This window comes from Colossoma macropomum, unplaced genomic scaffold (assembly GCF_904425465.1).
Source record: "Colossoma macropomum unplaced genomic scaffold, Colossoma_macropomum, whole genome shotgun sequence".
Lineage (NCBI taxonomy): Eukaryota > Metazoa > Chordata > Actinopteri > Characiformes > Serrasalmidae > Colossoma > Colossoma macropomum.
The window spans coordinates 28,941,752-28,959,761 of NW_023494791.1; the positions used below are offsets into that span (position 1 = coordinate 28,941,752).

An 18,010-nucleotide genomic window follows, 5' to 3' on the forward strand; every position below is an offset into this window, starting at 1 on the left:
TTGGAGTAGTGTTTGTGATCCAGAATACCTCATAATGCTCTTATGGCAAGCAAATCCTCACAGCAAAATTCCAACAATAACTATAGAAGCCTTCCCAAACTCCTCATAAATACCCTTGATTTCAGAGGAGACACTGGAGAACTTTTCAAACTTTAATTTGAAGTGTACCATCAGTAATGTAGACCTGTTTTAGGAATCTGCTAGAAAACGTCATCTTGCAGTTGTGCAGGATTGCTTTTCTAACCCTTTTAGACACAGACCCTTCATTTAAACCTGTCCAATAGCATAGTGTGAGGGGTGAGTGTGGCTGTGGGTGAGTAAGTGAGGGTCTAAGAGGGTCCAGTTGTTGTCTGGTATGTTTTGTAAGCACTGAATGTGAAATATGAACCTAAGGACTTCAATAAGGCCAAGACCCAGAGGAAAGAACCCCCTCCAAAAAAGTAACTTTACGGGTGTAGGGGGGAAAAAAAAGTCATTTTGGACCATTTCTGTTGGTCCATTTGTCATGAAATTTTGATGCAGAGTAAAGCTTAACCATTTCCAAATCTGTCCAGTTACCATCCAGTATCTAGTTTATCTAATCAGTTCATCATTAAATTAAATCACATGCCACTGATGGAATTTAACAAATCCTTCACAGAGTCAGGAACCAGACGGGTGTTCTTCTACCAACATATGAACTTCACTAACTCATTATTTATGTTTTAATGGCTTTTTAAGACGTTAGCATGGTCCTGTATGTATGTGTGCATATTTGCATCTTGATCAGATCAGCTAAATCTGTTCTTTAGGAGAGATGCAGAGTAGTGGATAAAGAGCTTAGTGAGGTAGAGGTGGAGCAGCGTGCTGATGAAGGATAATCTAACCGTCAGCCTATAACAGAACATACATCTTGAGTTATTTTGATCTCTGGATGGTGAGAAATCTTCAGATCTAGCTTTCTGTTTCTCTGACTTGTCTAGAGTGAGACAATGTGAACAAGTGTAGTCTAAAAATATTCTGCTGTGTCCCTATGCTCAGAGTTTCATATGCAGCCCCTCTGATATGGAAATGGAGTTGTGTTTTTTCTTTGTCTTTTATTTGTGAAAGTCGAGATGAGGCGGAGTGGTGCTGGTTTTTCTTTGCGTCTCACATGTCTGCGTTCAGTTCCTTGCGTCACACTCCAGAGAACGCTGATAATTGTTTTATTTTTTTTTTGTTTGGAAAAACAGGGCAGGTTGGATTTTTCTGCAGAGGTGAGTGATGGCCATCATGACTGAAATTCCATTACCTTCTGTTAGCAATTCACTGACATACAAAGTTTAACCCTTTGAACTGCAGATATTATTTAGTAATATGTACTATGAAACTGATCTATGATCTTGGCTACTTAATTGCAGATAGTAAAGTCGAACAATGCAAGATTGTTTCATTAAAATTTAAAGAAGCAGCATTACTAAATCAGGAGAAAAAAAACATGCTAAATATGGTTTGTGTGCGCTGAGTTACCCTGTAAAGCCTGAAATGAACATTTAAAAGTCAGAGATTTTAGATTGGATTTGTGGGCGTTTTTCAGACCATCATACATCTCTATGCATTAACATCACATTGACAGGCTAAAAAAAAGAACGTCCTGCCCAATATTAAAGTCTGAAATGGAAAATCAACATTATGTTGATGAATATACGATGACTACGGTACATAATTCACTTACGTCCTCTGAAGGCACGTCCTTCACGAAGTTTTGACTGAGTTTTCTGTGAATACTCTTTCAGTGCACTTGCAATCGTCAGATTTATCCTCTCGGGGAAGGGGTCCAAAGCACAACCGACATTACATAATGCAACAGAAATTGCACATTTTCTACCAGAAAGGTCTCCAAATCTGCAAATTTTACATAGTATAGTTTCAAAACTCTCAATGATCCTAAAGATTTATGACTTGATGATAATTAATCAACATCTGATTTGAAAAAAATCATACAGTCTTTCAAGTGGAGTGAAAAGCAAGAAAAAATTCTGTGATTATGACTGTATGCTGTTTGCCTGTACTGTTTGAATGGACATTATTAAATGTGGCTGTTGAAGCAGTGAGAAGAAGAAGCTGCTCTCACTGTTCTTGTCAAGCCTGTTCCACAAAGTCTTCTGCTGCTGAGTCCTGATATGATCAACACTGCTGCATGGCCTGCAGCTCTTTCTGAGGCTACATAACACTGGGGCGATGCCTGTATTCTTGCTGTATTCGCTCTGAGCTGAAGGAGAATTCCACAGATTTTTCAAAATTTCAACATAATTCAGTCACTGAGAAGTAAACAAAGTCATACAAAGTGTTTAAGAAAAATGCTGCACTCTGCAGACTTTTATTTCTTTGCAGTGTATCCGAATTAGGGATGATGAACCTTGGAACACAAAGATGTCTGTTTTGTTAGCAGTAAAGCTACATGTCTTCTGTGTTTTAATATGTAATGTTGTTAAGCCTATTTAAGTGGTGTTGAATCTGTAAAATCAGCCTACTTAGGATACTTTTCGGCTGGGTATCGTTGAAAAAATTGGTCACATGAAACATAAAACTGCAGAGAAATTACACATGCATTTAGTTACTTTGTATTCATACATTTAATTAAATTTAAAAGCATAAAAAATATTATTAATAGAAATAATGTAATACAATGTGATACATACACAATATATCAGTTTTTTTCTCTTTATGATGCCAAAATTACGTATTTATTCATTTATTAATAAATAAGCAAAAAAATATTACCTGAGCTGGATTAATTTTACCAGAGGAGGTTGGCAAGTTTTCCTTCTGACTGATATACACTACAATAAATGATTTATTTGTTTTGTCATCTGTATGCTACAATAGACATTTTAGAAAAATACCTTGATGATAATTCTGACAGTAACTAGGAGGAAGGGAAAGAACTATAAATGGATGTTATGGTGTGAGTTAACCGATGATTAACTTCGTACATGTGATAATACAGGAGCATCAGTGACCAGTCAGACTCATGATGTTAATGACATGCAAAGCTCAAACTCCATGGAGTGAACAGCCAGGTCAGCATCCAAACAGTAACAGTACTGCTTCACAATCCTCAAAGTTTATATCTGTTTATCCCTCTCTATCCATTTTTGGATGGATGCAACATTATAAAAATCCCAAAATAAATGGTTATACCTGAGTTTTTGACTTGAGATTCCTGTAATGAATTTCAGCTCATTGGTGCACTGTATCTAAAAACACTTTAGTTAGCTATCTACAATGGCTAACTTAACATGTATGAGAGATAAAATCATAAGAGCTGCATCTTGTTCTGTCATCTCACTGTAAAAATGCTTTTTCTTTTAACTGCACCTAACAGATGATTAAATTGTTCTTTTACATGTCTATCTAATGGATGACAGGAAAAATAAAATTATACTGTTGTTCGAAAAGGATCTTTATTAATACTGCAGAAATTTCTACAAATATCCTGTAAGAATCTCTGTAAATTCAAACAATTACTGTACTATATAATAAATTACTTTAAGACAGGAATGTTATGCAAAGCATAATTAAATTAGAATGAATTTTGAAAAGTATTACAAAGCACTATAAACCTTATTCTTAGGCCTCATGATGTTTTGAGTGGCTTATGGAAGGAACTTCCTGCAAAGTATTACATTCCTACAGTATTACAAAGTACTATATTTGTTAAATGCTAACACCATCCTAATACTATAGAAATGTATGAATAAATAAAAATGTAAATAACCTTTTTTATGGATGTGCTTAAAGCAATGCCATTATATAGCAGTGTTTCATGTAAAAATCTGTTACTTAGCTTTTAAACCAGTGCTAAGATAACACTCCTCGTATGCTGGTAGGGTTAGATTATTAGTGTTTTATTGGTTTTTGATGTTAGCTTTTGTTCAAATAAGGACATGTTAATCTCATAACAGGCATGTAATTAGCATATTCTTTACTTTGTATGTGTTTTTAAGTAAATCTTTCTGTGAGGGTTAGAACTCAGTCTTTTATTATTGGAGCGTTAGCCTGTTAGCCATTTAGCTTTCTGCTAACTTACACAGCCTACTCAAATGAGGGCAGTATATATCCAGTAACAGAGAATATAAGGTGTAAACCAGTTAAAGAGAGTCTGTTAACAGCAACCTGTGATGTTCAACTGGCAATGCTTCATTGGTTGGATTTTATGTGCACGGATTTCAGTAATCCCAACTGGGCTTTTTCAAGCAGTGATTATGAAGCCACGTCCATGGCATTTGAAGTACTGTGCTTTCTTGAGAGGTTTATGCTCATAACATTCCCACTCTTGCCATAGTTTCAGTTTCACTCGATTGCAGTGATGGCTGCAAACAGCACAGTCTCCAAGAAAACTCTGAAGAGATATTTAGTGGGACATAAAACAATAACTTAAGTTAATAAGTAAACACATTTTCAGTAACTTAGCTAAAACAGTAATAAACAACACTTCTGTTTCCCAGACAGACATTTCAGTCATAATTTTGAAATACAGGGTCACGTGAAAAATTAGGGGGAAAGAATGTGTTTGTTTGTAACTGCAGTTACAGGTTTGGTATAGGAGAGGCCACTATCTGTCATGTTCTTTATATGAAGCTTAATAAAATAATTAATATTAGGCTTCATATAAAGAGTGTGATAGATAGTGACCTCTCCTAAACCAGACTGTAGCTGCAGTAAAAAAAAAATTGTATCCATTATATTAGGCCTATAAAGGTTTTAGGAGTGACCCTGCTTGAACCTCACCCACATTCAGGAGGAATAGTGTGGACTCAATGACTGATTGATTATAAAAGCACACACACACACTCTAGACTGCAGTGTTCAGCATGTTCTGGCAGGCTTGAAGCAGATGTTTACCTCCTTCTTTAGCAAACTGAGGAGTGAACTGATGAACTAACAGCAGGTTTATACTGTTTTACTCTTACACTGATGATCTGTTCTGATTTGTGGCCCAGTTGTTTGTGTCTTTTATTTATACAAGTTTTATTCCACCGACTGGCTCATGCTATCTGTTTAGAACAGAACCGAATAGAATGATTACATTGTCATTATACAAGTGCAGATACATTTGGTCTGCAAATCCTGGAGTTTGATGCTTGGAGTGTATTTTATACAAAAATGTCCGAAGAAAACAGAACTAACCTACAGGACCAACACAACTTTTATTTTGAGTCAAAACTTCTGACTTTCAAGTGCTTTGTCTTACAACATGTTTATTTTTTTTTAACTATTTACAATATTAAATATAGGTGCATACATATGTACATATGTCATATGCAAAAGTTTGAATAACCCTGTTCAAATTACATCCTCTACAGGGTATGAACTTAAATATTACATTTTCAGCACATTTTATTGTAAAGTTTCTGTTTTTGCTGATGAATATTTTAAAGTAATTTGACCGGGGGTGGCCAAACATTTGCATACGTTGTGTAATACATGAGTGTTGTTGTTGTACACATTCATACAAACATACATAACATACGCACAATCCCTCCTTTGTCCATCTCCTACGTATGGGATATTATTATTATTATTATTATTATTATTATTATTGCATATGTGTACTTATATATCTGTTTCTCTCTCTCTCCCCCCCTCGCAGATGACATGGCGTCCTCAGTACCGCAGCTCTAAGTTCCGTCATGTGTTTGGTAAAGCTTCCACTAAGGAGAACTGCTATGATGGAGTGCCGATCACACTCAGCGTCCATGACAACCTGCTCTGCTCCGTTAACCCCCGCTTCATCGCTGTCATCACAGAGTGTGCAGGGGGTGGAGCCTTCCTTGTCCTCTCCATCACTCATGTAAGTTTGGCTTTGCCTTGTTTTTGACCTATATTTCAACTGACCTGTCCATGCTTGGCCCATGAATGTGCTCTTTATATGGACCGAATTGCATTTCACAGGCTTCAAATACTTGTTGATATTTCCACACAAGCATTTTTTAGTTGTTTGATTGAACAGATGTGCTTCCATTTTATTTACTGTTCTGGTCCACACAAGCTGTGCTGCACCGTTAAAACGCAAACTGTGATTTTGTCAGCCATCTTAAAGTGAAAACTGACCATCCATAATAATAAACTGCGTTATTTACAACACATTACAACGCATACAATTACATTTCTCAGTTGAATTTTTTAATTGCCATGTCACGGGTTCCCAAAAATAACAAATGTCAGATAGCAATACACAGAATACTTGCTTAGCACACACACGCATATACACTTCAAACATACCGACACATCTGTTGCCCATAAATCCATTTATCTCCATGTATATGTCAGCATAAATCTTAAAATGATTATAATTGTTATAACCTTAATTAAAATAATTGTGTTAATACTGGAATGTTGCTGCTCTGTGGTTTGTAATGGGCACCAGTTAAACAGTTATTATAAACAATAACTAACATTTATTGTCATTTATTGTTGAATGCCTTTAGAATAAGAACAGAGCTTGATCATATTTTTGTGCCCTGGAACATAACTTAGGTGTGAAAGGATTGAATGTTTGGGCATTATGTGACATCTTTGGCTTATCACTGTACATACAATAAACATTGCTATATTTAGGGTGGACTTTTATGACCGTATATTTTATAAACATGAAGTGTCAAGTTAATGTACATTAGGGAATCGTCCCTGAAGCGTCATTCCTTTCATAATTATCATCCCTGAGATGATGAGGCGGCATTAGCCTGGAGCCTTGCAGCACCACCCTTTATTTATTTACTTATCAGACAAAATGGCTGACAAGTAGAAGTTATTCATTTTCAGGTGATTTTTGAGGAGATTAGATAGACGATAATAGCTTAAAGAAGGGGAAAGTCAAAGAAAAACAAGTGAAAAAAAGAAATGTTCCTCCTGACTAGAGTTTGGAAAAATGTCGAAAGACATGAGGAAAATGGGGCCCCTAACAACAGTGCAAGACAAGGTGGACCACCAAACCTTTCACCATAAACAGTACTTAAAGCTTTCTTCTTTGAGAGAGAGGAGAAAATCAAGTTCCACTCTTGCTTCACATCTGGAAAAAATCCACAGGTGTTTTTATCCATCCTTTCACTGTGAGAAAACATCTCAAAGGATCTGGGTCAGAAAGGATGTGTAGCTGTCAGGAAGCCGTTACTGAGAAACAAAAATTGACCAAAAAATAAAATTTGCTCAACAAATAAAGAAGCTGCTGGTTTTCTTTGAACAATGGATGGACCACCCCAGAGCGCAGACCTCAACATCATTCAATGTGTTGATGACATGATGAACAGCAGAAAATGCAACCAACTTTTAAGACTGAACTTCAAAACAATTCATCAAAGTTGTGTGCATCCATACACACACACACACACACACACACACACACACACACACACACACACACAAACTGAAACAGTGTCATATGTGTTGCTTTTGTTATTATCTTTTTTGTAGATTGAAAGATTTGGAGATTTTACTATTGTTTAACTACCAGCTCTGGCTGCTTCTGTTCGTATTGTGGCAATCTCATCTGCTCAGGTGTACCGGTGACGAAGTACGAAGAGCGGCAGTAGAGCAGGTCGTTTTGTACATACCAGGCTTTTAGGCTAAGCAGAATGTTTTAGCATTGCTAGCCCAATGTTTCTCTTTCTGTAGGTGCCATGATATATATATATATATATATATATATATATATATGTATATGTATATATGTATGTGTATGTATGTATGTATGTATGTATGTACACCCCTCGTTAAGATGTGTTAAAAGCCTTAAAATAAATTAAATTTTTATTTCAGAAGCATAGTCGTACACTGAAAATTGTAGAAAAATGTAACCTTTAAAAAAACCCTGACTAAGAAATCATTATTTTTCATAAAATCGCCTGTTCCACAATTATTGGCACCCCTAACAATTCCTAGAAAATAAATGTAATTGAAGCATTTCTGTCATTTCTATTGTAGTTTATAAAGTTGATCAGAGTATCTAGGAACCTTTAATTAGTAGAGAATTGTTAGAGAATTGCATCAAAGAGTAGCATCCTGGGGTCACAGAGTCTCCATAACAACCATCAGGCACTATCTACATGCCAGCAAGCTGTTTGGGAGGCATGCATGGAAAAAGCCTTTTCTCACTTACAAGCATAAACGTAAACGTCTGGAGTTCGCTAAGCGGTACTGGGACTTCAACTGGGACCATGTACTTTGGTCAGATGAGACCAAGATAGAGCTTTTTGGCAACAAACGCTCTAAGTGGGTCTGGCGTAACACAAAAGTATGTGGAAAAGCACCTCATGCCCACTGTGAAGTATGGGGGAGGATCGGTGATGCTGTGGGCCTGTTTCTTTTCCAAAGGCCCCAGGAACCTTGTTAGGGTGCATGGCATCATGAACTCTTTGAAATACCAGGACATTTCAAATCAAAATCTGGTGGCCTCTGCCTGAAAGCTGAAGATGGGTCGTCACTGGGTCTTTCAGCAAGATAATGACCCCAAACATGTGGTCAAATCTACACAAAAATGGTTCACCAGACACAAAGTCAAGCTCCTCCCATGGCCATTTCAGTCCCCAGACCTCAACCCAATTGAAAACCTGTGGGGTGAGCTGAAGAGGAGAGTGCATAGGAGAAGACCCAGGACTCTGGACGATTTAGAGAGATTGTGCAAAGAGGAATGGAGGAAAGATCCTTCTCTCTGTATTCTCCCATCTTGTGAAATGTTATAGGAGAAGTTTAAGTGCTTTCTTGTTGGCAAAAGGGGGTTGTACAAAGTATTAACACCAGGGGTGCCAATAATTGTGGCACAGATGATTTCATGTAAAAGAATTATTTCTTAATGTGGGACTTTTTTTTCCCACTGAATAAATGCACTTGAATTAAAGGTTGGATTTTTCTCTTTTTTGCATTGTTGTCCTATATTATTTAAGAATTTATTAGAAGCCTAAGAACACATCTTAACGAGGGGTGCCATAATTGTTGAGGGTGCTGTGTATATATAAAATGGCAGTACAACATGGAAAATGTTAGAGAATGTTGGAGAAATCCCTTTAGCTATGCTACACCAGCAAGTAGTCTAGTTTAAATTAACTTAGCTGGCTAGCAATGCTAAACCAGCTGAAGTCAGTGAACATTCTGCTGATTTCCACATTAGGTTAAATGGATTTTTGCCATTGTTCTGTAAAGCTTGTCCAACCTCGCAATAGCAGCTACACAAGTACGTGGACGGAGCCTGATAGGTTTTGTTTTGCCCAATCTGAGTCCTGATTCTGTTTATCAGGTGTGTTTGAGTAAGAAAAACACAAATTTGCAGCTTTAAAGTGTAGACTCTAAGTTTAGTTTTCTGCATTGCCCACACACACACACACACACACACACACACACACACACACACACACACACACACAATCCCTCCTTTCTCCCTCCTCCTCTCCTCCTTCTTCTGTTTGTGAAAGTTTCAAAGAACCAGGCAGCGTGTGTGTACATGTGTGCGGCCATTGTTCTGGCACGTATAGAGGGCACAGTCCTGCCACCCACCATCATCTCTCTCTCTCTCTCTCTCTCTCTCTCTCTCTCTCTCTCTCTCTCTCTCTCTCTCTCTCTCTCTCTGTCTCTCTTTCTCTCTCTCTGTCTCTCTCTCTCTCTCTCTGTCTCTCTCTCTCTCTCTTTTTCTGTTTGCTTTCTATTTTTCTTTTTATTATTGTCTTTTTCTTGTATTTCATTCTTTTTTCTCTTTTCTGTTTTCTGTTTTCATTGCTTTCTTTCTCTTCTTTCTTTTCTTTATGTCTTCTCTCTTGTCTGCTTTTCTTTTTCTGTCACTTTTTTGTCTTTTTTTTCTTTCTTTCCTTTTTTCTTCTTTCTCTCTTTGCTGTGTAGTGTGTGTAATGTATCTTCTGTTCAGTCATGTCCTGCAGGTGTGTTGGTTATTGATGACATCATCATGGGGTGACATCACACAGTATCATTTGTCTGAGTCTTCACCACAGTGTGTGTGTGTGTGTGTGTGCGCGCATGTAAGCGAGTGTGCGCTGTGTACGTGTTGTTACATGCTCTGCTGTCTCTTACAGAGTGTGTAAACTACTGTTGCTCAGTAGGGAGCAGATGGATACATATGGATAAAGGCATGGATGGACGAACAACAGATTTGCTTTATTTTGAAGGGAAATCTTGTGAAATAAGACACATTTTGTACACATAATAAAAATATACATAATTGCGAACATTAGTCTTATGGTCAGTGGTACACTGGTCAGTCTGAGACTCTTTCACTCCCTTATTTAATCAGACAGGCTAATTAAGAGCTCATTCTGATTGAATACTGGAGTCTGGCTCCTGATCCACACTGTCCTCCAAACCCTGAGCTCCAGAATAAAGACTAAATGGTCTGAACATTTGACACTGAGGAACCCCTCAGCTCATTCTCTCTGTTAATAACTATTGTTGTAAATACCTTTTATTGGTCTAACTCCTATTTATCTTTTTTATTTTTGTCATGTTTGTCATTATTTATTTTTTTGGCAAAATGTAACATTCAAGTACAAACATGGAGAAACACAAAATAGAAAAGAGGGAGAGTTAAAAAGAGCTGAATATATAACAGAAAAAAGAAAGAATAGTACAGAGAAAGAGAGAGAGATGGATGTGTGGTTCACCACTGTGTGGTGTTGAAGTTAATGTTCTTTGGAATGTGTGTTTGTATGGTTCACTGTTATGAAGGCTGAAGATTTCCAGTGAACTCCAGTGCACTCTCATCCTTTCACACTCACTACAGATTCTTCGGCTTCTAGCAGGGTGGTGTGACACACACACTCTCACACACACACACACACACACACACTCACACACACACACAGTCTCACACGCACACACACGCATACATATTGCACACATATTTTCACCTGTAGTGGCAAGAGTGTGTATTCTCTAACCAGTCTGTTCATTTTGTGTGTGTGTGTTTGTGTCTGTGTGTGTGTGTGTGTGTCTGTGTGTGTTTTCAGACAGGAAAGGTTGACCCTCATCACCCAAAAGTTTCTGGCCACAGAGGGAATGTGCTGGACATCAAATGGAACCCGTTCAATGATTTCTGTATAGCTTCCTGTTCAGAGGATGCTACGGTCAGTACACCCAGAAAACACACAGAAAAACATAACTATAAATATTCATTTGTTCTATCAGCACAACCTATTTTTTGCATTTTAAAGCAATAATGTGATGAAAGAACAAATTTACACAATTTCCCCATACATGTACATCCAGTTGTTCAAAATAAGTTATGTATATAAAAAGTTATGTAGCTACTGCATGTACATACCTAAAAAGAAAAACTGACACCTAAGCAAATCCCAAAGCCCCTTTGTTAGCCTATGCTGTCACAATGACTGCCACACAAACAGTCATTTTTTTGCTGACCAGTGAACCTACACGTGTCTTGTGAGCTTTTATATGTAATGTTGATAATGATAAAATAGCGGCAAATCTGAGAAATTTGTGATATTTTGCCTTGCCTTAAAATATATTTAAAGATAAAATCTTATCTCAAAATGTCATAAAACAGTGTCTCAGCCTTCAGGCAGTATATTCATAACCATTTCATGTAATAGTTTTCTGTGAGGTAGCTTTTAGTAGCATTAAACTCTTCAGAGGTCTGGTTCCTATCACCATCACAGTGAACAATTCTGACTCTGTAAATTTCTCTAGAATGATACATTTCACATCAAACCACTCTGATTGACTGTGGTTTACATCTTAATGATTGAATTATGCCACATTTTTAAAAAAAATCTTTGGAATTGCCCTTTAGCTAGGGGTGTGTGTGTGTGTGTGTGTGTGTGTGTGTGTGTGTGTGTTTTGTTTCCAGGTAAAAGTCTGGGATATCCCTCAGCATGGTGTGATGAAGAACATTACAGTTCCCTGGAAGGAGCTGCAGGGTCACTCCCGCAGGGTGGGGCTTATAGAGTGGCACCCAACAGCCAGCAACGTACTGTTTAGCACTGGATACGATTACCAGGTACTTGGGCTGAGTGTGTGTATATATATATGTATATATATATATGTATATATATATATATATATATATGTGTGTATATGTGTGTGTGTGTGTGTACATTCTAGCTGTGTTCATGCGTGTAAGTAATGATAAGGAACAAGCAGTTGCTATACAGCAGCTATATGGCAACTAGACTGAGCAACTCTTGTGCAAGTCCAACATAAGTGTAATATACAGGAACATTTGCAAATGCAAGAAGCAGAAATAATGACAATACATTGCCAAGAGATGCTTATTTGTGTTACGCTAGAATGCTGTCTAGCCTGTTGGTTAATAAAGTGGAACAGTCATGCCCATTTTCGTGAAAAGTAAATAACTAATTCAGTAAGTAACATCATAAATTGAATTTTGATATAGCCCATCTGGAAAATGAAACATGTGACCATGTTCCCTTAAAAGGATTGTTTCAAGAGAGACAGTGTAAATGGTGATAGTCCCCACCCACTTTTTGCCTATAAACCTCTAAAGTCATGGTTATTCTGAACTTAGGGTCTAAGCTTTTTTTCTCTCACCCTGTGGTAAACCAAAAAATGTATGTTTTGTCCTACATACACCCCACCCGCCCAAATATCAGTGTACTGTTGCATGATGTCACTTCAATGCACAGTAGTGTTAGTTTACCTGTAGCAATCTGTAAAAGGTAAAGAAAAACAAATAGAATCTGAGCTTCAGCTCATCTGAAACTGTGTTATGTATGTATGTGTGTGTGTGTGTGTGTGTGTGTGTGTGTGTGTGTGTGTGTGTGTGTGTAGGTGATGGTGTGGAACCTGAACTGTCCTGAACCTGTGGTGAAGAACCCCGTGCGGACAATCAGTGTCCACTCTGACGTGGTTCTGTCTATGTCCTTCAACATGGACGGCAGTCGTCTTGCTACATCCTGCAAGGACAAGAAGATTCGTATCATCGACCCTCGCACAGGGACACTCGTGCGGGTGAGTGTGTGTGTGTGCGTGCGTGTGTGTGTGTGTGTCAACTGAAGCCAGGTTTCCGCCCTTCAGTGGCCTTTTGTTTTTACTCTGACTTTACAAATCAGTAATAAGCATTTTCATAGCGATATGAATTGCATTTTTAATGTGTGCACACTCACACAGAAACTATCACAGTGCATCCAGCAATAGGGACAAAACATGATTAATTGAATTGCTTTGGGTAGTTAAACAGGATTAATCACATTTGTCTTATTTGCTCAAATTTAATTGTATAGTAAGAGTTGAAGCTATAAGAGTGGTCAAACTAAGGTCCATCATAAATGTGTTTATTACTTACTGTGATCAGTACTGCAGCATTACTTTTGTCTGGTGACTGCAGGGAATACTATTCAGGGACTTGAAGTTCTGTGTAACATGTCACTGTAAAACTAATTGAATGGCTGTTGCATGCTTAAAATGCATGTAAAGTGCCTGTTTGACTGGACTTTTCGCAAGTTCACTTGAGCTTTCTGGCAGTGGCAGAATTATTTTGCACACAACGCATGCATGTGATTACATTATTTGAATAGAGCAGAACTAAAATGGTAGTATTTTTAGTACTCTTTTGTTAGAGAATGTTATTTTCACTTTGTCATACTTTCATCAATCAAGTTGAAATGAAAACTGTTTTCATATTGTTACTGAAGGGCTTTTCCATCTTGTCGTTAGCATTGACTAATTTTTTTAAAACTTGGATGGGCTTTTTTCCTCCCACTATGAATGTGCATATTTCTATCATACACTGCCCCTTTTCTGGCCCTCAGCACCACACATTTAAAATTCACACCTCCTCTGGAGAGAAAAAGAACAGTCTACACACACACACACACACACACACACACACACACACACACATACATTTATTGATTTATCTGGGCAATAAGCATTTAAAACCACTAACATATTACAATAAATACAAATAAACATTGTATTGCTATCTGATGTGTGTTTACCATTTCCAACCATTTCCAAATCTCTTCCCAAGGAAGTCCAGTATTTAGTTAGTCCATTGCCTAGTTAAATTAAACTAATTAAGTTAGGTGTTGCTGATAGAATTTAACAAATCCATGCAATGATGAGAAGACAGGAAGCAAACCTATGTTAATAACTTTAATGAAAAAAAAATTCTTCTTAATCCATTCATGTTTTGTAGTATTTATTCTAATCTTATATACTGTGTTTAATGGCAAAAACACACGTACTGCCCGGATAGTTTTAAACCATTTCTGTGACTGTCAGAAAGTTTTTGAATCTTTTAGAATTCTGGAAGCTCCTCGAGGTTCGATGTTTTGTGCATTCTGAGATGCCTTTCTGCTCACTGCAGTTGTAGAGTGGTTATCTGAGTTACCATAGCCTTTTTGTCAGTTTGAACCTGTCTGCCCATTCTCTGTTGACTTCTCATCATCAAAGTTTTTGAATCTTTTAGAATTCTTTGAATTTCTTAATCTGAAGAAATCTAAAATACGATCAGATCTTCATCTAAGCCAGTGGTTCCCAAGCCTTCTCTTGGAGATCCCACTGCCCTGCACATTTTCATGTTCCCCTGTTCCCTTGATCAACAAATTAGCTCATTAGCAAGCCCTTCTTGACTTGTAGTGGGTGTGTTGGCAGCCCTAGAAAAACATGTGTAAGGCAGGGGGAGATCTGAGTTGGGAACCTGTGATCTAAGATATGTTAATTGAACACAGTCATTCATTGAACAAAGTGATACAACATTAATTGTCTATGCTGGCACTAGTTTGTGACCGTCTAGAATTACCACTTTGTTGTAGAGGGTAATTAGAGTCAGGAGTTCCAATCAATTGGAGGTCAGTCAATTAGAGTTTGGATGGTCTGCCCTATTTACAGAACATCAACCTGAGAATGGTTGAAGCAGAAGAAGTCCTGCCCTAATCCCATACAAATGTTGTGGCAGGACCTGAAACGTGGAGTTCAGGCAAAAAAAGTTCACCATCATTATGAGTAGAAGCAGTTCTGTAAGGAGAAATTGGGCAAAATGATCAAAAGCTGATATGTAAGACAGATAAACAATTACAGAAAACATTTGGTTAAAGTAATTTTGGCTCAAAGGGGTCCCACCAGTTACTGAAACAGAGGTTTACATACTTTAGCCAACAAAGATGGTTAATGTTAGATCACTTTGATCAATAAATTAATAGAAAAATATATAAATTGTGTTTTGTTTTGTTGGATTCTCTTGTCTCTATAGTATCTATATCAGATTTATGTAGAAATGTAGAGAATTCTGCAGTACATTTGCTCAGTTCTAACACAGCCAGCATTTGAGTGTTGATTAAGGCTTGTTTTTTTGGGTTGCAGGAGACAAATTGCAAGACCCATAAAGCTAGTAAAGTTCTGTTTTTGGGAAACCTTAAGATGCTGCTGTCGACTGGGACATCCCGCTGGAACCACCGGCAGATTGCACTCTGGGATCAGGTGAGCGTCCTGTTGTTTACTCTTTCAGCCTGACATAACTTAGTCTACAGCGCCCTCTAGTGACAGAGTTGCTGCATAGCTTTGTAAAACACTAGAAGACAAAAAAATTGGCTAACATAAGTTTGCTGTGGGTATCTGTACTTGGAAATATATAACTTATAAGTATGGTCAAATGCAGCATCAGCCCACGAATGGCTAAATTGTTTTGTCATTCTGTAGTCGGCGTCATTCCTCTAAGGAACTCCAGGTCTAAGCCAGCTTACTCTATGGAGATAAATAAAAGGCGTGTTTGAAAAATGCTGCTATTGCATTTCTCGGGGAAAAAAACAGAAATGTTCCAAAGAAATGTTTCCCCCTGAATATCACTGGATCATCTGAATCCCAAGGTTTTTTAAGGAGATTAATAAAAATGCCTACTTCGTAGCCACACTCTTTGTCTATTTTATCAGAAACATCTACCATATAAGTTCGCTTTGTAGATATAGAGTTACAGAATGTAGCCCATCTGTTGTCATGAACACGTGTGTGTGTGTGTGTGTGTGTGTGTGTGTGTGTGTGTAGGAGGACCTCTCTCAGCCTTTGTTTCAGGAGGATCTGGACGGGTCCTCTGGCGTTTTGTTCCCTTTCTACGACCCTGACACACACATGCTTTACATAGCAGGAAAAGTGAGTACACATACACTGAAGTAGTTACTCAGTAATAAGCAACAATAAATAACTATTAAAATCTAAATATTGTTGTGATATTACTATAAGCATAGTACTATTAATGTGAAGAATATGCAGTGGTGTTTGATTATGTTTGTGTCTGAGCCTTCTTCTCTGTGCTCTGTAGGGAGATGGTAATATCAGGTACTATGAGATCAGCTCCGAGAAGCCATACGTGCACTTTCTGACCGAATATCGCTCTATACTTCCACAGAAAGGGATGGGTAAGATATGCGCGCCCACACAAACACACATACTTTTTTAATACTTTTTTATACTTTTGTATATCCGGATATGTGTGTATGTGTGTGTAAATATTTATTTATGTAAAGTACTTACACAAGTATCTATATGTAATAAGAACTTTCTATGCCTCCTTAAAGCCCTGTCTTAACCTCTGAAACCAAAAAGAAATGGTTTTGACAGCAGTGTTAGCAACTTTTGTTTTTATACAATACTAGGACATGGGGTCACACACATGTCGCTCTGTCAGTGTTTAAAAAACCAACACCTCCTCACAACATGAGAAGAAGCTATCCGTCTAGAATTTTCTCTGCTGCACCTGTATTCAGCCCAGTCATGCAAATCACCTGCAGAATTATTTGAATAACAAACAGCACACAAACCTGGAGCTTCTCACTTCTTTATTCCTATCTGCTGCACATTTTATTTTTTTGTCATGTTTTAATGATGACATGCTACTTATTTTATCCCAAATGATTAAGCTTTCATTCATTTAACCACCATTTATGAAGGTTTAAAATATCAGAATGTCAAAAGGTAATCCAAAGTAACCCAAGCATGTGATGTCATTGAATAGCTTTATGCTTAAAACTATACAAGGCCATTTTGAACGACCTCTAGAAGCCTCTGGCTGGATTTTTCTGCTGTATCTTACTCTAAAGAGTCACATTTCTGTAAAAGTCAACAACATTGTTTTAAAATGTGAAGACTTTTTATTACAAAAAAATCCTTTAATTGGTATAGAAGTTAAAGAGGGAGGAGTGGTGTGTTCTATCTTTTGTATGTGTTTAAAGAGAGAGAGTGTGTGTGTGTGTGTGTGTGTGTGTGTGTTCTCTCTCAGGTGTCATGCCAAAGCGAGGTCTGGATGTGTGTTCCTGTGAAGTTTTCAGGTTTTATAGACTGGTGACAATCAAAAGCCTCATTGAGCCTCTATCCATGATCGTTCCCCGCAGGGTAATACACACTGCTTACTATCTTGTAATAGTAATTTACGAAGGATCTTAAGACAGCAAGACCCAGTAAGAGAATTTTGTAAGAATAGTCTTAACACTTTAAACTGGAGGCTTATTATTCCCTTATTAGTACTCAGTATCTATTATGAATTATTCAGTAACTACTTTGAAATTTTCACTATCAACTACAAATTATTTAGTATCTATTATGAATTATTTAGTAAATACTATGAATTGTTCAATATCTGTTATGGATTACTCAGTAACTATTATTATTATTCAGTAAATTCTATGAATTATTCAGTATCTACTATAAATGATTCAGTAACAACTATAAATGAATCGTGCTATGAATTACGCTGCTATGAATTGTGGACCCATGAATGCGTTTTTAAAGGTAACCGTGCCAGAAACTACTTAAGAAAGTTTACCTGAGACTATGTAAAATTTGACACAAGGCAAACTTTGTGTGATTGTTGTGATGATTTATGCAGTTAGCACTATGCTAATTGGTGCATCTAAGGTTTCATCATTTGTTAGGTATATTAGCCCTGGCGCTCCATTGCAAAGCTAAAAAAGCAAACTACTGATGCCAAACATGTTTTTGAGTAATGTTTTAAAGAAAGACATGGGGGGGAAAATTATATATATTTTTATTTAAAGAATTATTTAAAGAATATTTT

General features: G+C 37.3%; 1 protein-coding gene across 1 annotated transcript in view; it reads left to right on the forward strand.

The window, feature by feature from the left end:
* Positions 1 to 18,010, forward strand: part of coro2a (coronin, actin binding protein, 2A) — a 46,974-nt gene that overhangs the window by 25,401 nt on the left and 3,563 nt on the right. The window contains exons 2-9 of the mRNA XM_036574795.1: positions 5,615 to 5,815; positions 10,971 to 11,087; positions 11,831 to 11,980; positions 12,772 to 12,951; positions 15,307 to 15,423; positions 15,985 to 16,089; positions 16,259 to 16,355; positions 17,216 to 17,328. Coding sequence (XP_036430688.1) covers positions 5,615 to 5,815; positions 10,971 to 11,087; positions 11,831 to 11,980; positions 12,772 to 12,951; positions 15,307 to 15,423; positions 15,985 to 16,089; positions 16,259 to 16,355; positions 17,216 to 17,328 — 1,080 coding nt within the window. The remainder of the gene's footprint in view (positions 1 to 5,614; positions 5,816 to 10,970; positions 11,088 to 11,830; positions 11,981 to 12,771; positions 12,952 to 15,306; positions 15,424 to 15,984; positions 16,090 to 16,258; positions 16,356 to 17,215; positions 17,329 to 18,010) is intronic.